Source organism: Neodiprion virginianus, chromosome 3 (genome assembly GCF_021901495.1).
Source record: "Neodiprion virginianus isolate iyNeoVirg1 chromosome 3, iyNeoVirg1.1, whole genome shotgun sequence".
NCBI lineage: Eukaryota > Metazoa > Arthropoda > Insecta > Hymenoptera > Diprionidae > Neodiprion > Neodiprion virginianus.
In genome coordinates, this window is record NC_060879.1 from 26,797,661 (window position 1) to 26,821,022 (window position 23,362).

The 23,362-nt window shown below is 42.3% G+C and overlaps 1 protein-coding gene across 5 annotated transcripts in view; it reads right to left on the minus strand.

The window, feature by feature from the left end:
- Positions 1-18,263, minus strand: part of LOC124300254 (optomotor-blind protein-like) — an 83,959-nt gene extending 65,696 nt beyond the window's left edge. For 4 of the 5 annotated variants that reach the window (XM_046754130.1, XM_046754129.1, XM_046754131.1 and 1 more), the window contains exons 1-3: positions 15,794-18,263; positions 13,191-13,256; positions 8,430-8,760 (exon numbers count right to left, since the gene is read on the minus strand). In XM_046754130.1, coding sequence (XP_046610086.1) covers positions 8,430-8,760; positions 13,191-13,256; positions 15,794-16,481 — 1,085 coding nt within the window. In that variant the 5' untranslated portion in view covers positions 16,482-18,263. The remainder of the gene's footprint in view (positions 1-8,429; positions 8,761-13,190; positions 13,257-15,793) is intronic. The other variant, XM_046754132.1, reaches the window with a different exon arrangement.
- Positions 18,264-23,362: the final 5,099 nt, after the last annotated feature.

The window sequence follows — 23,362 nt, forward strand, 5'->3', positions numbered from 1 at the left end:
TCGCGTCAAGCACGCGAATTCGCGATTGTACATCGCGCGGGGTTTCAGTCGTTTCAGACCACCCGAGCTGCACGCGAACACCCTGGGAACTCGGTTGCCTCATCGCTCTACCTACTTATAAGGTACGCACAACGGCAGGGGTATAATAATAACAACAATAACAATAACGGTAATAACAATAATACGCCTGAAGCGTACGGAGGTTTACACCAATTTTCGATGTTTGCCATTGTCATTTGGGAGCTTATCGGGCCCCAAAGTCACGCGATTTCTTTTAACGGAGGCCAGTTTTCGTCTAAAACGATACAAGAAGATCGGGCAGCTGTAACAGCATCAAATTTTTTGAATACGAAACACGGCGCACACAGAATTTAGAGATTATACCTAATAGGTGATTTTTTCAGTCATGTTTAATGCATGAAAAACAGCGTATAATTTGCTGGTATATAAATTTATACACTGGGTGAAAACGATTTAGGGTAACTATTATACGACGCAGTGTTCATAATCAAAAATGTTCCACTTACAATTAGCTGAGTGAGAGGCTTGAATTCCGGCACGAATCAGCTGTTGCAACCTGTTGTACTTTGCAATTACACAATCCAACACGGAGACATATAGTTATGTGTTTCACTATGTTTCGTCCGGAAGCAAAGATTGTTTCTCTTCATTCTGCGTAGGAAACTTATTTTACGTAGTGGAAAATAAATCCTCTCTGTCTGATATGCAGCTGAAATCCGATTTCAGTCAAACGGTTCGAAGATTGCAATGATCGGAAAGCCTCGGTCAAAGGTAATTTTAAAAAGTCTTCAGTTGCTAAATTAATGACTCAACATTAAGGAAAATCGTACAACACCTTTCCAGAGAATTTGATTCTCCGCAAATTGCTTCCCGGATTAAATCGTCCGTATCATTAAAAGCAACTCAATGGTAAAATAAATTCCAAACTTGCCGGTGAGACAGAAAGAAAAAAAACGCATCTTCTACGTAGTAACTCATCGTGAAATAATTCAAGTTCTGTTACACTATTTTGATATTTCACGAAGTAGTTTGACTGCAAGCCAATATTCAATGATAGTTTAATCAGCAAACAGCATCCGAAGAGACTCGATAACCGTTTGCTTCTACTCGCAAATTCGGTGCTCAAAAATCGACTCTACCCTAATACATTTCGGAAAAATATTGGCGCGCGCGAGACGTCGACGAATGATTCGAAATTCGGCAGCGAAAGATCGACGAGCCGTGGCAAGGGGGTCGGCAAGACTGGCGGGGTGCTGCGGCAAGGGGGAGGGGACCGCCAAGAGGGAGGGGAGAATTTGGGCCCGAGGCCCAGTGGAGCGGAGTCGGGGATACGACTAGACGAGGCTGCGGCGCGAGGACTCGTCCTCGTCCTGCTACAGCTCGGCCCGGATACGGTGTCGTATAGGGTTTCGCATCGGGGCCGCTCGGGTAATATCTCGTTTAGAAAGATTACAGGTTCGAAGAGGCTGCCAATGTATAAAACAAACATCGTTAAAACCAACCCTATACTTACGTGGCCCTTGCGTTATTTACTCCCGGGTTATGTGCCGGGTTATTTACCCAGTTATTTACCTCGTCGAGCTGCAAGGGCGAGGCGATGCACGTACGTATATTTCGACGCGAGACGATTTAACCTCTCCCTCCCTTCGCCCGGCAGAGCGCGCCATAAAGCGATATGTACAGCGATTCGTCTGCTCGCTGTAACGTCGCGAGCGCGCAGGCGCGCAAGCGTTACGAGCGATTCGCTCCTGCGTCTGTGTGTGCGCGCGCTTCTCTCCCTCCCTCCCGCCCTCCACACCCTTTGCGATACGACGGATGATGATATTGAGATGTAGACCACACCGGTCACCGCCGCGCCGGAGCAGATGCTGAATGCCGAGATACGGAATATGTAATTATCGGTTATTATTATGCTCCCTTCATGATGGATATACGTGTGCCCGAGACTCGACTCGACTCGACTCGACTCGACTCGAATCCGCTCGACGCGACTATTGATTTATAGATACAAATTGATTTATACCGGAGCCCGGGTTTGCATATTAAGCGGTATCCCGTACGCGGTTACGCGCCAAGCACAGGTGCACGTATACGAGATACAACTCTATATCAGGTACACGTGCAAGTATGCGTTAGGTTAGATATGAAGCTCCGCATTATTATTACAGCATTGCTTTACCTACTACAAGATGCACCGGAGATACTTTTGCGCTGTTGAGAATTTTTAGAGGAAAGAAATCTCGATCCGGTTTATTATCTTCTTTCTGCGATATCGTTTATGATGAAAAAGAAATAAATAAATAAATACATTTCGGTTAAACGAAACAGAAAGTATAATACGACGTTGCGCCGGCAGATGGCGCCGTCTGTCAATGTGTCCGCTATCTTTCTCGCGAGAAGAACAATTACAAAATATAAACCCCCGTTGTCTCGGTACACAATTCGAATGATTCAGAAGCTATCGGACAAATATTGAAAATTGAAAATATTCGTTCGAATTTGAATAAAATTTCTCGTTCAATTCAACCAAATAGTCACTCAACAATTATTATGCTGCAGCAGAAATTAAAAGTACACCGCAGGCTAATTGTTATAAATGTAAATTATATCATCTTGTGGTATTGAAATTTCAAATCGAACTTCAACGATAAATCCTCATCTCGAGCAAACACGTAACATCGTTACATTTCCTAACAGAAATCGCATATAATTAGGTACATTTTTACGAGAGGCAGATATTTCGTTGCATATTTCCGGCAAAATTCCAGCTTGTCGAATTATGGGCGCTAAGTACATGTCTGGTTACAGTAGATCATTATTAGAGATATGAACGTTACTCCAGCTGATTTCACTACCGTCAGCTGCACACTGAAATGACCAAGCAAAGCCTTGTAATCAGGTACAAGAAAACCTACAGGATTGCACGGAGACTTATGTGGAACGAGAAATAAACAAGACGAAAGAAAAACAGATCGTCAAATATTCGCCTTGTTATTAATTATCTTTTCTTTTAATTCGAAACATTGTTTCAAGCATATAATCTGAATAAAATTATATTTCCAGGATTTCCTCGTATCACTTTAAAAAACATGCGGTGTGGACTTGTCCAGAATATTTTTTACGTCAATTTAATACTACTTATCGTCAATCTAAAAATACCTTACGTTCAAGTTCCGAATTGACCAGGAAAATTTTTCAACAGCAGTCCACACCGTTCATATTTTTGTTCAATTTTAACACCGTCAATATTTTACAGTGATGAGCTGAAACAACGACACTAACGAACGCAAGTGTTTGCGACAATGAGAAACGAGCAATAAGTATACCTACGCGGGTATACGTATAAGATAATTGTATAATTAGAAATAAAGTTACGGGTGCCACGAGGCTAACACCAGCGCCACACTACCGCAAGAGTAGGAGAGCGACGTAACCGCGGAAGAAGAAACGTCAATAGAAAATTGTACGAGGTATGGAAATGTGGGTAGGCGGCAAGTACACGGACACGCGGCCGGGGCTTTTACACCACCGTCCGCGACGCGAATCCTGCACCACGGTCGAAGCTTTGCACACTGCACGCGTGACGCGGCGCGGGGCTACTAGGGCTAATTACCATAGGCGGTCGGAGGTGGATTCGCGACCCTTGGGACGCGGGGGAGAGCGACGGAGATGAGGCGACGGCATTTTGCCCTCGCCAACAGCCCGAGAAGGGAAGGACGGAGAATCGGGCCCCCGAGCAACGTCGCGAGGAGTGAAAAGCGCGAGGAAAAGCTGCGGGGGGCGAGAGAGAGAGAGAGAGAGAGAGAAGGGAGGAACAGGGGGCGAGGCTCGATAGGGGGGTGAGAAAGAGAGGAGAGGGCGGGTCGAGACGATTCTTTCAACGCGTGCTCATGACGCGGGCATATATATATAACGTGTGAATGTGTGACGTTCGATCAGGGTGAACTAAATCCCGCGCTGCTGCATCATGCTCAGGTCGCTGCACATCGCTCTTGTACGTTTCAGGATTATTGGGGATAAGGTATGTGGAATTACAGGCGGAAATTTTTGTACGGATAATAATACTGTATTGATAAAATTGATACACGCACGATTATATTTAACCTTTCGTCTGCACACCCCCCGATACAACCCGTTGACTGGAAATGGGGTCAATCGGACCTGAGATAATATTCGGCCTTGAATATCTCAGCAGCTATGAACTTTTCGGAAAAAAATGTAAAGACACTTTTTGCAATGAATTGATTAAAATTTGGGCCTGTGCGGTCAGATTTGCAAAAATGAAAAATGTAACCGACGGAAAACATGATTGAAAGTTTAGCGTAATGCTCAGCGCTGTTTAAGTACAAAGACAAATTTCAGACAAAATGACCGTACGTGAACGTGAGACGAAGGGTTAAACGTGAAGTAGAAAAACCTTTGGATTGAAACAAAAAAAACTGTACCGTTTGTATACTTTCTAGAAAAAAACAATATAATTCTCCACAATTTTTTGTACGCGATTAAAGTGGAAACGATTTTTAGTCAACCCTGAAATTTTGGCAGTTGAGTGTTTGCTGAAGCCGTAAAGTTGTCAGTTGCCGTGACAATTAAATTAGCGCAATGCAACTTGAAATTTTTAGTGTCATTTGGCTGTAGGTGGCAATCGTCACTGTCCACTATTTTCATACCTACACAAAGTGTTGATTAGTGTATATAGTACATCGGTGCATTGTGTTTGCAATAATCAAGATGGACTCTCTTCAAGTAGAGAGCTAATTATATAACCTAGATATATTGCCAATAAATATGTTCCACAAGATTCATCCGATAACTTGAAAAATTAAATTCTTAACTCATTGCACTTTGAATATTTAAAAACTGATTTTCAGGATTCATTTTACGTATTCAAAGACAATAAAGTCCCGATTACTCTATGCCGAGATTTTAAGGCAAAATATGATTATAGATGAGCATTAAGTGCAATTCTCGTTGTTTCAGCTGCTGGATTATTAACTTGAAAATTTTCCTTCTATATCCACGCGTCAAACGTTCTTAATTGGCATTTATATACCTGTTCAAAACGGCGAAATCCGAGAATACGTAGAACGAATGTAGGTAATCCGTCAGCTGGTTATGGTTTCACGGCTCTTAATTCTACTGATTTGTAAATCGAATCACCGCTTTGAAGAACGCGTGGAGAACACGGAATTGGATGAATTAAAAAAAATTGACTTAATTGAGTTAAAAGTAAAAATTTGGAACGGGAACGCGGAAATTTTGTACAATGCATCACGCGTCAAACGGCAGTAAAAAGACACGATCGTCGAGCCCAAAGTCTCCAAAGAGTAGAACTCGCTTCTACTTACTTGGCCGTAAAGACGTTGTATGCGGCATGTACGAGTACATTGTAGACGTAGGCGGTTCACGCACGTAACACACGAAGAGTGAGCCGGGTGGGCGTAGACAGGTATTAATTAATCGTCTGACACGTTGTACAGCAGAGTGTGTTGTGTAAGAATAATTGATTGCCGCTATACCTCACATAATGGGATTTATGCAAGAGAGTTATTTGCCGGTAAACAGTAAAATTGCACCGTAAGGTGATTTTTCAATTTCCGCAAAGAGCCAATGGCCAGCCAAATTCACACGATTGGTTATATTTAAAATCACGGTAAAACTGACAGATTACTTCCGTCAAGTGAGTGAATCTGCAGACTCAAACATTGTGCAGTTTTGGGGGGTTAACATATCGTGTTGTATTATATTCCGTTTGCTGCTGCAGGCGATGACAATTCGGTATTACTTTTCTAAACTTTCAGCAAAAATCGATGGTTTGTCACAAGTTGATATAGCGTGATTGTTTTTTCAAACAAGTAGTGTAACATACAGCTGGTATCGTGTTTGCAAACTCCGCGCAACTCGCGATGTATATTTCCGTTCCACGTGCAGGAGAGGTTGAAGCTTGAGTGTTAAAAGAAAGAGGTAAAAACAAAAAAGTTTATCTTCCTCGCGAACGTCCGCAGAGCCCGAAGCGGGTCTCGAGTGTTGGGTGAATAAAAGTTGAGTACCTACGTAAATTTTGAAAATTTCGACTGTCGATATAGAGGAGAATACAAAGTCTATCGACTGCTGCAGCTGGTGGGCAAAAAATTGTTTTTCAACAAAAATTCAGCTGCTATCGCAGTGTTTTCACGTATGACAACGACTTGTACGAAATTCGATGATGCATTTTATGTATGCAGGGAACTCGTGAGGTGACGCCACGATAATATTTAGCAGCAATATTTTTGCCTGGCAAAGCTGAAAAAATAGAAACGACGACGCGTAGTATATAATATATATGTATGAGTTTGAGGCACCTGATAAAATCGAACGAGGTATGATTCAGGCGTTATATTTCCATGTATATCGTGCGAAATACACTAAAGTATATTTAGGGTACATAACACTGTCGGTATATAAAATTATAAATATATAATTTATAATAAATATATACCAGATAAGCTTTTGAATATAGAACGCGAAGGAACGGAGAATGTAGTCAAGGCTTGCGTAATCCGTAATGTAGGTATGTGTGAAACTCTGCGTGTAATTTGATAGATTCAGATCGCAACACGTGATATTCTACAATTGATTTTGTAGGATCTCTCATATATACTCTATAAAACATGTATGTACAATGTACATACATACCGATAATGACTATACGGATTCCTCATTTTCTTCGTTTGATTTTTTGTTTCCTTCACTTTCTTTTCAATGTGGATTTATTCTAAAAGTTATACTGGCACGAGTTGATTCTCGCTGATAAATACCTTGAGTGTGAACAAAATGAAGGGTGCAAAAAATGCTCGAGTATGAAATGTAATGGCGTTCGAAATCTTCAGAGGCATGATAATTCCCTAATAACGATAAATTAAGAAGGTAGGGTATGAACACATGGAAAAGAAACTTTTAATTGTTGTTACTGTAGCCGTCAAAACTTGTTTCACAATATATGTATTAGGGTGGTCCTTACTTGGGGGTAGGAAAAATTTTCATTGAGATCCCCCATATCTGTTTGAAATCATTTAAAAAAATCTTCGTAAAGTATTAAGCCTCTACGTCAACTGGAACACGTACCTCTAAGCACCGAAAGTTTTAAATGTAAAATACATTTAGTTTTGACAACCAGCTATTTCGATTTGGATGACTTGGTATAAAATAAGGGACCGGTTTGAAACTTGATAGAATTATTGCTTATACAATGATATGAACAATCCCTGAAAATTTCAAAAATTTTTAATTTTTATTTCCATATAGAAGCCTAATAAAAGTGATGCTTTTAATCTTATATAAAAAGAAATATATTATAAAATTATGGTACAATTTTAACATTTTCACGGTTTGTTCCTGTCATTATAAGCAACAACTTTGTCAAGTTTAAAATCGGTCCCTCAATTTAGGTATACCTAAGTCATACAAAACGAAATAATCGCCTATAAAAACTACATGTATTTTACATTTGAAACTTTCAGAACTTAGAGGCACATGTTCCAGTTAACGTAGAGGCTTGAAACTTCACATGCATTTTTTTTTTTTGAATCGCTTGGAACAGATCTGGGGGGGGGGGGGCATCCTAATGAAAATTTTTCTAACTAAGGACCACCCTAAATTATGTATATACATTGCAAGATAAGCAGTCAATCAGAGATATATAACAATTAAATTTACTCTAGAAATAATTTGTGAATGAGAGTAATATTTGCTGTAACAATTAATGAACTGTGATAATAATATTCACAGTATTGTTAGAGAATTCCTTTTGACAAACAATTTTTGACGTCAGCTACACATCCGGAAACAACAGATGCATGTGAATACGGATCACCGGTTGTAAAAAAATTTCTGATTCGAAACAAAATGATCGAGTTAGAATAAATTTTAATCGCATAGAATTAAACTTTTTTTTCCATTTTCACCAAGTAAATTATAATAATGCCTACAAGGTTAATATGCAATTAGAATCTATTTATGTCCAACGAATCAGAAAGAAATATTTTCTGATTATTTATATTACGTGCAGGGCTAGAGTGGATGTAAAAATTTATTCCCTGCAGCAACGTACCCTGGATGAAGTAACAGAAGCGTCATATAACCTAGATCGGAAGACGATTAAGGGTGAAGTTAGTAACGATAAAGTGACGACAGACCGAAGTAGATTGCTCGCCGAAGTGAGTTGCGGTTTAAAAAATATTGCAAAACATATTTGAGTTTAGTAAAATACGATGAGCCCAAAATCTTGAACTTAGAAAGTAACGATTTTTCACAATTAAACTAGCACATCGTCGTTGCGAATTAACGTTACGAACCTCAGCCTAGGCTATAGTAGGGGATTATAACTGGGCGATATTAAAATAAAAGAAAACAATAAATGGTCCTCTTACCGGCCGCTTTTCGTGATGACCATCTCCGTCCCGAGTTTGTAAAACCTTTCCCAAAGCTCCTTACCCTCCAAGGTGACCTTGGGGTCGTCAACGACACCGTCTTCCTCGGGGTGGTGGGGCGGTACGAGGGGGTGATGGGGACCCGTAAGGGGGTGGTGAGGCGGGAGCGGCAGAGACGGACCCAGCATCCCCGGGGGCAGAGGATGCCTCAGGGGCCTCATCCCACCACCGGGCCCGCCCTGGTGGTGGTGGTGGTGGTGCAAGGCCGCCGCGGCCGCGGCCAACACCGCGGCGTGGGCCTCTTCGGGGGTATGGGGCCCAAGGCCCAGTCCTGAAACAAGCAGCGAAGAACGTTCTCGTCATGTCGATAGAAATTTAAAAAAGTACTTCCAGAGACCCCGTATTATACCGGGAGAATTTTCAGTTTACGTTATAACGTGATGCACAGTCCTTGAATAAGTGTGCTCATTTTTTAACTTAACCAGAAAATTTAGTAGGTGCGTAACTGTTGCGAGATAATTTGACGCTGGTGCGACGATAAGTTGATGTTAGTTACACGAGGCCTCATTTGAATATAAAAATACAGATTTTGTGCGACAATATTCAGAAAATATAGTTATTGGCGCCTGTAAAGTTGTTATATTGTAGCGATGGACGATTAACTAAAATTTTCTGTAACAAGTAACCGCGTGAGAAATGAAATTTTGCACGGTGTAATAAACCTGACGTTCCACTACCTGCAATTAGTGTCCTAATGAGTTTATGGCGCCTCAATGTCATTTTCAACGTAACAAGCTTCTCGTTAAATTGACCGCCTTGAAATATCGTGCTCACGTTGAAACATTCCTATAAATAATCTTCCACATTCGGATATAAGGGACTGAATTGATTTGTTACGGAATATGTGGTATGTCGATTTAAATTTCGTGGATCGCGAAAAGTTCGTGAATTTGAGAATGCTAATTACTAATCGCACGTAAAGACCAGCCAGTACCCAATAACGAATCCCCGCTTCACTGTTCGTGCAGCAAATCAATCAAGGCATAGGTAGGCGAAGAAACGTTTAAGCGTGCAAACTCGATGCGCAACGCGGCGAATTTAAAAATTTGAAATTGAAGATCGCGATTCGATGCGACGGCACTGGTAATACGCGGATACAATTTATAATTCGACATAAAATTTACTTTCAACGTCTGAGCACTTTTTTTAAAATAATGGCTTGTCAAAAAAAAGGGCGAATGATTAGATACGCAAACTTGAGTGAAAAAATTCGTCGGTTGGATGACAAATTGGCGAAATCAATTGCGAACATAGGCGCAAAATAGGTTTAATGTATAAAAAAATTAACAATCAATGCCTTGGGCATATGAACGCGATGTCAGACGCCATCGCAAACAAGAATTGCAAATGGTGTCTAAATACTGTCTCTGAATGTATACAGACACATGCACTTGTTGGGTACCTAAACTTTTATACTCATACCTAACGTAATTTCAATAAATGCATATTTAATTGGTTTTCCTTCCTCAATTGCGTGCCATGGTAACGAGAAGGGTCGAGAAATTCGAGGCGTGTCCGCGTGTCCCCCGCTTTTACAATATCGACGTACAATTGAAGTGCCTATGTTGTTGTCTAATAATACTCGAAAAAATAAATATGGATAAAAAAACAATTTGTGCAGTACGCACTTAAACGTTTAATTAAAAATTTACATAACTTCTAAAGACGCAGTATTAATAACTTAATCGTCAGCTTAATTAATGTGACTTGGTATATTTATATGTATATAAAACATGATGCATAAAACAACGAATATTTTTAGATTGGCAAATTATCAAGTGGGTGTATAATTTTTTAACCGTTTTCCTGCTCACGATAAAGTTGGAACAATGCACGTTGTGCAAAATTATCGTTGAATCATGGAATTATTACTTCGCTAAGAAAAAACTGTAGCAAATGGCCACTGTCATTTGTTTTTCTCTTCAAAAGGCGTGTAACACGTGATATACTATGCATAGCAATTCAGAGCCAGTGCAAAGATTATTTCGTAATAAAAATTGAACGCCGAATTCATATCACGCAGTTAATATGATATCCCAGATTGTGAATTCGCCGAATTTATAAGTGAGAAAAAAAAATTTTGTTCAATGCGATGCAATCAACAACGCAATAATATTTTGACTCGAGAATAATTTCATGTGTTTGTATAAAATGGAATTCGCGTGGGACTTTTTATAAGTTATATACCCATACTATGAATATATAAAGTATTTATTAAATAATAATGAATAAATGTTCCATTGCGATAAAAATTTTCTCTGTGAATTTACTCCACACATCGTTAATAAAACCTGCAGCATTTATAATTCAATATCTTCTTGGCGATAGTTGCTTTTTTTTTATCTGCAGAAAGTTACGTTGATATTACAAAATTATTAACCGCGTAATTATATAGTTATAAGTCAGAATGTAATCGTACTTTAATAGTCACAAACACGTTCGGTGTTAACAAACGCAAGTTAAAGCCGAAATTGACAATTCCCGAGTACCTACGCACATGTATTTATATAATAAATGTAATACATGATGTAAAATAAGGACGAAAATAATAGTTTCATCATGATAAATATACCATGATTGCTAAGAGATTTTAATTAAAATCAATTCTGATCGCGAGTTTTTGGATTTCTAGTCAGGTAATATAATCGGGCACTTAAAAATGAGCCGCGTCATGTTGTTTATGACGCGTATAATATTCACAGCTGCGGATAATATTATACAAGAGTTGATACGAACAGCTGATCTGACGACTGAATTGCAGGTTCATAATTTATTCGCATATTACAATATGAGAGGATGAAAAAAAAAATTATAATTATAATTAAAAAACCTATATGCGAATTATGATTTTAGAATCAATTTAAACCTAGAAAACAAGAAGTTATCTCACCAGAAACAAAACGAATCACCAGTACTTTGCACTCTTGAGATATAATTTGACAGTCTTTTACTAATTACAGTGAAAATCTTGAGTATACAGCTAAGAGGTTCGTATACTCGCCATTGAGTTACACGAAATTTAAACGTACATAAACGACAGTTGGTATTCAAGAAATGTAAAAGATGTCTCGTTTCGATTATTTAAACTTGAGTAAATCTATCTATTCAGACGTGCACGTAACGTCGGACCGTGATAATAGCACGAGATGAAAAAATAGAATAAATACAAAAAGCATATCAATCAAGCACTGCACGTAAATAAAAAGGACGTGGGGCTAAAGTCGGATGATAACGAAATATTTACCCACATTTAAGCCTAATACAGGTATAATATCTACGTCGATAATCATGCAGACGACTCATGCGTATAAATAAATACATACATATACAATATATACATATATATATATATATATATATTTCTTTTTAGTCGCCAAATTATACGCGCTGCAGCATAAATCTGGAGATTCATACATTTGATTGCGGTTAATTTTTATCAGATCGATTTCACTTTATCAAGGTATTCAAACATTGTGCTTGACTTTTTTGCAAAATACGTCGGCATTACGGATAACCACGCATTACAGACGTTCGATTATAGGCGTATTATATAGCCGCTGCAGCACGAGGCGCGGAGGAGCCCGAATATGTAAATAAGTTGAAAAAAATCTAATTACAGGAGCAGGTTTTATCATATCGTTACAGCGTTCATTCGGCGGATTGGCAAAAATATTTTTACGTTTAAAAGATAATGTGCATGACGAGCATTTAGATCCAGCTCTTTAAAATATAATATACGCGTATATCCCCCATTTCACTTGTTGATCGTTTCTTTTTCACCTTTCTTTTTCTCGTTTCTTTCTCAAGAGCTTTGCTCCAATGTTTCAGTGTATGTGTACGTTGCACGAGCATATTGCACACCTATGCTACTGAATTTCAGGGTAAGTAAATTAAGAATCATTCGCGAGTGCGATATCAGACAGACATATGATACGCGAATAACATTAAGAAACCGGTTTTAGCGGATGATTGTTTACATTGACCGTTGTGTATATTTTTACTCACGTTATATTTTCAAATTTTTCAAATCAACTATGTATTACGATGCTGCATGGTGTATACGTTATAAGATGCTGGTGAAAATTCTCTGATCCAATCTAATGTCAATACATACAATATATAATACGAACTCTACACGTCCAGTTTAATGCCACACGGACAGTCGTAATGTAATTAACACAAATTAGCAGGGACTGCAAAAGGATCGGGTATATTTATGTATAAGTGTCGCGGTACCGTCGACGATGTAATATAATTCACGAATTGCGGTGCAGAAATGGCCGTCGCGAGGCTAAGTAACAGCGAAAAACGTTCAAGCAGTTATTTTAATGAAATAAATTGAGCGCTCGCAAACGTCTGCGTAACAGAAACTAAATCAGAAGCACAATTACACGCTCTTTTAATAACAGTTATTACAATTATATATCTAGGTATTAATCTCAGTCCATTGACACGTTGGCTAAAAATATACGCGACACCTAGTCGTAATGAATCTTATGTAATAACTAGCTGTCCAGGTTCAATTGATTCAAAATTGTGTTTAAATTCAGTGTATATATACAGGCATTATATGGTATAATATAACTAGATGTGTGAATAATTACAGACTATGAGTAGAAAGCGGGAGATTCGGCTGATTTAAATCGCGCCAAGTATAAGAATGGTGATAATGTGTGAAAAAATAATTGATGCATTTCTTACTCTTCCAATTTTGAGTTATAGCTGCAGCGGGCGACATCCAATCCTGATCAGAAAGCAGCCAAGAAGCTGCGTAAGGACGAGAAAAAAAAAATATCGTTTCAAAAATAATCCTATAGTAATAAGAAAAAACTATTTGAAATGTAAAAAATACACACGATATGAAAAACGCGTATACATGCAGCGTAATTCTGCAATTTCTACGAATGGTACGATCATAGAATTGTATAATTGAAGAGACGATCGTCTTTTACACAGCTGACCAGGATTTAAAAAAACGCCAATTTTCTTCCCTAATAATCTTCTGTATCCAATCGTTGTTTTCCAACGTCATAATTGCAAATCTGATGAAATTTTTCTTCTAAAAAATACTGTTAAAATTCAACTGTCACAAAAGCACACCTGCGTTATTACTTCCAAATTACTACACTGAAAGTCTGTATGATTGTTTTATAACAATGATAAAAAAACTCGAAATTTCTGTCCTTCTTTATTTGTATTAATTTCCTTGACTTTTTTTTCGTACGATCGAATTATGTCCATATTTTTCATTGAAAATGTCTGTCACGCTCCAGGTGCAAAAAATTGCACGTTTACAACTATAATTGTATTCGATGTAATATATATCTTTGCGATGCGCGATTAGGTAGAAAACGCTGCTTACGCATTACTTTATAACTATATTTTAGAAGAATTTGTACGACATACGTGTTTCTTGTCGGATTACATTTGAACGGCCGTTACCGTCGAGGTTTTGTGCCGCTAAACCGAGAACACTATGCAGAGTTATCGGTACTTTGGGCATCAATTACGCTATCTGTAAATCTATCGATGCCTTCAGCGAAGAACAAACATGCAGGTTTCGAATATTGGACGAAAATTGTAAGAATAACGACATAATTGACTGTACTTAACATCCACATTCGTTATATTCGTTTACACACCAATTCGCGTATGCGGTAGTTTCACTGACGATTGTCCAATATTATATTATACATGTATACAAGCTATCTATTGTGACAGGTATGAATGATTAAAAATGCAAACACAACGCAAATCATTGCAACAACACGTATGCGCGGAAAATTGTCTCTGTGTGTAATTAAATAATATAACGTAAACTATTCGTAACCAAAATATGCTATAAATATTGTGAAATAATATTAAACATTCCAAATACTTGTCCCTCATTTGCCGAAGAAGAGAATTGAACGCTGCAGTTCGTGATTTATCCCCCTCGTGAACTGGACCGGAGATCTCAATAGGGCTTGAAATTCCTTCCACGCGACGAATTTTTTCACGCTTTGTCGTTTCGATGCCTGCAGCAGCGAATCGAGACAATTGCTTGTATGCGAGCGAGTGTTCTAATGATTCGGCCAAAACCTAAGACTGATAAAGTGCATTCCGAGTTTCCCGCGCGAATAATAATCGTGGGTTCGACGGATAATCTTTTGAACTGTTTCACGAAATGCATCATCAATTATCCTATTGCCCGCAAGTGAAAAGTTCAGGTGCGAGTCATTTCGACAATTTTACGTTTTAATTGAACTAGGTCCTATTTTACCCGATACTTGTTATTTCCATTTTTCATCCCTCATTTTCCCTACGGAACTAAGGGAAACTATTGCACAAGCTATACGTATACAAACGATTTATACAATTCTAGAAAATTGTGTACCTACGAATTACGATGAATTTTTCTAGCTTCGTTAAGCAGTCTGTTCAATTCTCTTTAAATTTGTCATCTAAATCCCTTTTATATCTCTATAGCGCTTTTTTTTAGGTTAGGCCGTTTCGCGAGTCTCGTATAATATACGCGCATTTCTTCTACTAATTCTCGCAATATTGCTAAAACCGGATAACATGTATGCAGGTACATAAGATTATCAAGTATCTACTCAGTTTGAATTTTTCCTGTTCTTGAATTATCGTACGCGTTGCGCGTATAAAATAACGTCGGTCTGCCTTTTATACCACAATATGGTCGACATGACAATACTTATATTGTTCCAAATGTGGCATTTTTCTATCCGTTACTCGTGATTGTTTCCATTGTCTATGCATAATGTGATCGATGACCAAGCTTTTTTCTCAACTTTAGTAACGCAACTCGCAGATTAATGGTCCAACGCACGTATCGTGAGATGCTATTCGCAATTTTTTTACCTTTCTGTATTAAATGGCGTGTGAATATTTCGCACAATACAATCAAAGAGTACCTAATTCACCGACCCTTATCGCTGTTATACCGCGCTGAGCAGTTAAACAGAATTATATCCGTAAAGCTGTACATTTTGTCCGAAAGAATATCGAACCGTGTTCAAAGTTGCCGGCCATAAGTAACAACTGCGTGAAAATACCTCTGAAGAATTGAAAGAATTCCCTGATTTCAACCGCACCAAACCGATTGTGAAACTTTGTACGATCCGGCACCGCCAATACCTATATTATATAGCAAGTCCTACGACCAGCGCATATTTTCGCAACAATGTACAACCGCCGCGGACCGCACGACTCGAATATCGAAAGGCCGATGAAATATCTCAAAGATTTCCCGCTTCCCGGCAATTCGTATATCCGGCACTCGGACGAAAATATGAACTTACCGGACGGAGTGAGTCCGTGGGGATTGAGATGGGGGTGATGATGGGGGCTGGAAAGAATGCTCTTTCCCTGAAGATGATGCCCGCCGTTGGGTCCGGGCGAGCTGGTGGGAGGGAGATGGGCCGCCGGATTGTAAAAACCAGCGGCGGCGAGCGCCGCGGCGCTAAAGTAGCTCGCGACCGCCGACGAGGGGTGAGAAGTTTCCCGATGACTCGGAAGCGGCGGCGGTGTTTCCGGGGCGGCAGCGGGACTTCCGGGTCCGCCGGGCGGCGGCGAGGCGCTTCCCTGAGACGAGGAGCCCCCCTGGAGGTGGGTCGGGTGGCTGGAGGCGGCGGTGAGGAGCGACGAGACGCTGAAGTCCGTTGGCCTGGGGGCCGCCGGGGCCGGCAGATGGCTTCCCAAGTGACTCGAGCTCGTCGCGGATCCGGGAATCGTCGGGAATGGCGCGTGTTGATTGAGAGCCGCGGCCGGTGCGGGGTACGCCATCCCAGGCCCCCCCACCGCCCCCCTGACACCCGTCCTGGCAGCCTCGGCCACGTTCGTCTCCAACTCTTTGCCGTCTTCTCGCGGGCCGATGTTCTCGCTTCCGGAGTCGGCCTTCTTACCCGAGATTAACCTGGGCCGAAGTAGGAGCGGAATGCTGGCGCAGTGGGTACCCCTGCTGCACGCCGAGTCTTGTTCGAATCTCATTTAGGCTGGCGAGTCGCGCCGACAGCGAGATTCTTGCGCTCCTTTCCTCCTTCCTTCTTTCCTTCTTCCTTCTTTCCTTCCCTTAAGCACTGCTGGCAGCTTATCGCCTCGATGCCGATATTAAATCAACACCGCGATGATCGCGTCGCGAGTCGCGCTTCCGATATTCCTTTCCTGCCGATGCGATATTGCGCGAATATCTCCGAATCCTTGCTGCTGCTGCTGCTGCTGCTGCTGGTGATGATGACGACGATGATGATGACGATGACGATGATGACGATGACTGCAATTTTTCTCGATTGTAGTAACGCGACACCGTTTTTGGATTTTTATACCGATCTTTCCGAAGCTCTCCTTCATCATTTTCACACCTTTGTATAATCCTCGTCCCCCTTTTACTCTTTACAACATCCTCGGCTCTTACAGCCGGAACAATATTCATCGGTATGATGTTGTAGTAATACCATCAACACCTCACTATTTATTTATTATGCATGCGCAACGATGTATCAATGCATATGAAAATCTCGGAGAAACGGGATCGGTGCACCGGCCGTTCGCTTCCGGCTCCAATCACAAACACGCGCGCACTCACAGTATTGGATTTAAAATATATGCATTATACACATATGTATAAATATGTGCATACACACACGTATATATGGATCAGTAACCCTGTCACGTAGCGACGAGCAACTCGAGGTGATAGCGCTCGTTACGACACGACGATTTTGACGATTCTATTCACTCGGCATAAACCATCTGGCACGATAGATCGTTCTCCCTCATCTATCAACCTCGCCCGTTCTTTTATCGTACACGGCACACACGAGGAGAAGGATACACGCAGGCTTCGGGGTCACCTAGCTCGTTCTTTGGAATTATTCTCGTTCGTGGTGCGGTTTCGATTTTCGCGGGGCTACGCGACTCGAGTGCGTGGAGTTGCTACTGTCTTTGAACCAGCGTTTATTCCGACCGTGATCAGGCCTGCGAATAGTCGACGCTACGACCGCGTGACTTCGTCAGGCTCATGTAAATCTTGAGTATCAGAGTCAGTGGCATCGCGACGGATTAATACCACGTGTCGTTGCTTGAGAAAACACACACTTTTGCACTTCGACGGGTGGCCGGAAAAACAAGCCTCCTCTGTATCGGTAGGCGTACAATTTATTGCGTATAACGATCGAATCAAACACCACTGGTCGTTTTTATTACTCTTCTTCGCCAAGGTATATACTTATAATACGAAACTTGATCACACTGTATACCATAATCACCGACGTACACGACGACTGTTTCTACGCGTCTGTTTATTCACAACGATTCATCGGCGCACCAAAACTCGATTAGCCGCATATCGCGTTGGCGAATTTTCTGCGCCGGCGATACAATATCGCGGCTTACACAGCGTCTTAGACGAACAACATCTCGACTACAGCGTATAATAAAAATCACACAAGTAAAAACACGCGCGAGATTTTTAGTCAGGTTCCGACGGCCGGCGAACCTCGGGTATTGAAAATATCGTCTCAACACGGTTGCCGAACAAAACCCGTCTCCCGAATGCAGCTGCGGGCAGCAGGAAGGGTTTCGGCTGCAGTCGCGGGTTTAAGGCTAAGGTGTTACTTGGGTGGCGCCGCGACGGTCACTGAGCAGCGCTAGGATTGACACCTCCTCTGGGGCTCACCCCCACACCTATCGAGGTGTTGGTGTGCTAAAGTCCCGGGACTATAACGTGCAAGGTATACACCGGACGCTGGTAGGCGTGAATGCTGGAGGGCAGCGACGCGCCGACTGAAACCGTCGGGGCTCCTCCTCCCCTCCCCTCGCCGCGCCGACGCCCGCAAGCTCAACGGACCAGGGCTGGAGGGGACGACGAGTCGGCGGTGGTGGGAGGCGAGAGCCGAGCCGCCCCTCCGCCCGACTGGCGATAATGAGAAGCCGTCCTCGGGATTGGCGCGCCCCAGCCAATCCGGGGGGCGTTGAACATGACGCCTTTTCCGACGCTCCGCTGTCTTCCCCTCCCGCCCCGACGCCGCCGCCGCGGCGTCGTCGTCCTCCCTCTGCCCCCACCCGGGCTACGGCAAGGGTGTTAACCACGAGTACGCCCATTAGCACTACCCCTCAACTTCTACGCCGCGCTTTTCTGCGGAGACTGATTCTGGCTACGAATTATTCCCGAAAGGCCGTGGGAGGGGGTGAGAAAATTAACTCGCTATCCTCGTTTTTTCTTTTCTCCTCCTCCTACGCCTCCTCTGTAAGCGCGGGCGGCGATATACAGCGACGAAAGCGCAAATGTTTGTCCAAGACGCGTTATTAATCCCGCGTTTGATCACCGGTACTGCGGGTCGTATTTTTTCCATAACGGGTAGAATAATGGATTAGCCACCTCACCTCGCCGCTGCTTTTTCTCCTCATCGATCTTTTCCCCTGGCCGCGAATCTCGCACGCCGTCTATTTTCACTTTTGCAGACCGATCGTGTACTTTCGATTTTTCGCTCTCTCGTCCCATCGACTCGAACGAATCACATCGCCTGCGGAATTAAAGAACGAATCGACGCTGCGCGGAAAAGTCGCAGGATCGTCAACCGCACAGTTTCGTTCGACGATCGGGTCGCGATTATCGTTATACCTACCTACGTGCAAACGTACATGCGAAGGACTAATTCCAAGTAAGTACCCATCCTGTAACCTACCAAATATCAGCACGACTGCGAAATACCGAAAGGCGTGAGCAAGGGAAATTCCGGAAATAACTCGGATGCATCCATAAATATAGTTGTTTCAGCAAAAACGGCGAAACCTGAGGTTGGTATACTGCACGGATATACTTATAGGGAGAAAGTTCCAGCAAACTGTGCCAAAATTCTCGCGCCGAGCTGCAAACGCCGTCGCGGATCCGAGAGCGTGGCTCGGAGTCTCGGTTGCGCTTTAACCCGCGCCGCCCGCGGGGCTGGAGGGGAAGTCAGACCACGCCCACCTTCCCCCTCCCTCCCGCCTCCCTCTCCGCCCCCGACAGCGATGTCGCGAACCCCTCCCGCGCCACGTTCGCGCTTAGGGTGTTGCAGCGACGCCTACCGCGTTCGTGAGTTTACTCAGGGTTCGCCTGTGTCTGTGCGACACGGTTATTACGAACTGGACTGGACTCGACTCGACTCGACTCGACTCCGTTCTCTCTCCTGCGTGCGCGATGGATCCGGCAAAGTCGGAGGCTGGTTTTGCTTTATAATTACACAAAATGACGGACGAGGCGGTAAGGCTTGTTGACCGTACCAACACCGTACAAATGTACGACACGTCGACGCGGACGCCGCGTGCGCTTTGAAAACGCATCATCGGCTTAATATTAAGCTGCATTATACGCGTCACGCACGTATAATCGACGTGTGTAATCGAATCAACGGATATATATCCTCACGCCCGCGTGCGGGGTTCTCACTACGGATCATCTCCATATCCGACTGGCGAGCTGTCACATCGCACGGTCTATTTCACTCTATTCGAATAAACCTTCGTATTCATATATCGCTCTGCTGATGCGCAATTGACGTAAGTATATATACAGACTGTACGACAATTATTACATGAATCATATCGAGACTGCTATAGGTACCTGTACATTGATATGGTTATAAATTTATAACTTATTAAGCACCTCGTTAAATACTTTATTCCAACCGCCATTATTGTGATTCAGTCTTGATTTTAATTCCCTTTACTTTAAACTATTTATGCATTCGGGTGGACGCACGTTTAAAATTTGGCCTATTTTCATGCCTCGCGATCATTGTTCCATTTATTAATCTTTTTGCACAAGACTAGCTGTTGTCAATGCATGAATCGCGAATGCTCTTTGTCGACTATTTTTTATTTTCCTAAATTCATGGTAAACGTTGTTTGAACACTGGAGAGAATTCGAAGTGACGTATCGAATCAGTCTGCGATGCGTAAAATACGGCAACGAGGATTAGTCTATACCGTGGGTACCTGTAATATATCGCTCCGCAAACGCAAACCGTAGATTAATGCTCAACCAATTACTGGACGTGTTAATTGAAGGAAGAAGTAGAAGCTAGAAGAAGGTAAAGAATACTAATTCCTCACGGTACCATTGCGGCATGCGATGACTATTTACACTATTGCGCGTGTACGTCAGGGTTTATGTACTTAACAAATTACACCCCCAAGTACATATATAATGAGACTTATACCTACACTCTGCGCAGTAATGATATATTAGCGTTGGACCAACGACGTGATGAGTGTACAAATTGTCTGGCTAAATATTAATTCATGTGATTTTCTTGAATTACAATTCGAAAAGAATGAAACTGCAATACAATGATGAAAAAATTCCGTGACAGGGTTGCGCTTAGATTGCGTAATATCCGTTTCGAGACATCCTGCAGATTATTATAGCTGCGACGTGACGAAGCGATTCTGCGAGCGATAATACCAACGCAGCCGCTGGTATAAATATTCGTTGAAATACAGAACCGAATTGCTAACTCTCGGCATATCAAGCCGCTGAGAATACCTACGTATCCGAGACTTGAGAAGCTGCCGCGCTATAAACTTCGACTGCGATAATAATAAAACCCAAGCGAAGCCACCACATCGGTGATATTCTTCGATCGATCCCGGGTCCAGCATCGCGAGGAGCTTCAACAAGGTCAAAACAGGGTACGAGCATAGCATGGCGAGGACTAGGATGAGAGAGCGAGAGAGAAAGGGAGCAAAAACGTAGAGATGAAAAGAAAAAAAAAAAAAAAAACGAGAGAAAAACGGCTATCTTCTCCTCCAGACGTCGACGAACGGCGTTGCGCAGGGGTCGAGAAAAGTGGGGGGCGAGAGGGAGGGGGATCCACCGCGGCAAGGCGAGCAAACAGAAGATCGAGAGAGCGATGCGTATACGTATAGTATATATAAGAGTATCACATACGTATAGGTATAGAAGATCATACCTACAAAGGTGCGGAGATAAGAGAGAGCGAGTGAGCTAGCAAGAGAGAGAGAGAGAGAGAGAGAGAGAGAGAGAGAGAGAGAGAGAGACTGTGGAAAAAAAAAGAAAAATACGAAACGTTAAAGAAGGAAAGAAAAAAGAAAAACAAAACTAAAGAAAGTGGAATGAATAAAAAAAGAAAAAAGATCAACTCCTCGCCGCGCGAAGTGCGCGGTGCTCATAATCGCGCAGATCGCGTTATAATCCGCGGCGAAAAACATTTGACGAGCTACGGTATCGTGGAATGGTATACATGTACATATACACGTATATACCGTGTATAAGGTACACCCGAGGAGAGCTGGGAAAAAGGCAACGTGCCGCTGCCGCTGCCGCTGCCGCTGCTGCTGCTCGCGGCTTTTGCCTACCCGGTGGTTCGAGGCGGAGCCGTCGGAGCCTCCGCCCACCAACCACCCCTTGGCAACTCCCCCACACCCCACCGACGTCCCGACGCTTTACTACCCCCCCTCCCCCCCGCCATCGCCCTTCCACCGCCGTTCCCCTCCGCTCCCCGCCGCCCTTCACACAACGGCGACAAACTTTTACGGAACCCCCGCTGGTTCTACATCGTGCCACAAGCATCGTCGCCGCGGCCTTCGTCGTGGGGGGATCGAGTGTTACGGGATGGACTTTGGGGTGGTGGGGGTGGGAGGCATCGGCGAAAGAGCGAGACAGACGCGCGGGCACGGCTGTGGTCGTCAATTGTTTTATTACCAAACCCGCGTCGAACGCGGCAGATATTCTACCCGAGATATTCGCGTTTTCTCGTCTAATAGCGTCTAAATAAGGTTCGCGCGGTCGGAAACGGTTTTATCCTGCACGATGCGAGAGGAAGATGGAGAGGGAAAGAAACAGGCTTATTCCGCCATACGTTGCACTGAATCTCGCTCCGTCTCTTCAGTTCGCTCGCTCGCTCTCAGCACGTATCACTGTATACTTATACGTACATACGTATGCATTTACATTGTATGCACGTGATTCCATCCCTTGCAAACTTTTCGTCTCATGCGCACGGATTGTCCGCAGAGCTGAACTATACGTATACCTACTTATGGGCTGATGCAGCTCGGATGTATATACTTGATATTAACCTATCAGGCTGCGGCGAAACTTTGTGTGCTCTTCGTTGCTGCTTCAGATTTTCATTACATTACGTAACGTCTTGGCGCTTTAAATATTTATACTTTGGGTACGTTAGATTTTATGTACAACTTTAATATATCTATTCGCGTTTCACATCGGCAAGTGTTTGAATTGTGATATGAGGAAAATCGTTGATTGTCCCTTATCTTTCACTTACCTAGTCGATTTCAAGTCAGTATAACTTGTACAAAATGCAGATTCATATCGTGACGTAGATAGAAACAATTATCGATGAATGCGAATTTAACGTGTGAAAGTTTCATGTACCGTATTTTTGATGATTTCGTGCGTTTGAACGCAACAAAATTTTGGCTACATCTTCCAGCTGTTGTAGAGATCATCGCAGCAGGAATTTCAAAAGCGTTTCAGAATTCATGTGTATAATTGTCAAAAGATTTATTGCCTGTTAGTTATAACTGTACTTCGGTGTATGAAAAAATTTGACCGACAGGTTAGTGAAACGTCACGTATATTTTGTATTAAAAATGCGTTTTGAATTCTTCTGAAAAGTTTGTCTGAAAAAAATATATGCTAACGTGTCACACCTTATTTACACGTACGTACATGAATTGGAATTGTAACAATTAATCACAGATTCGAGGTGAGTATCCAAAAAAGTTTCTAAAAAGTTATTGCACAGTGCAAATACCGCAGGTGTAATTACATACTATTACTCCTCTATCATACTTCCAACATATATAAGAATATCTAGAAAGCGTTGAAAAATTATCATAAA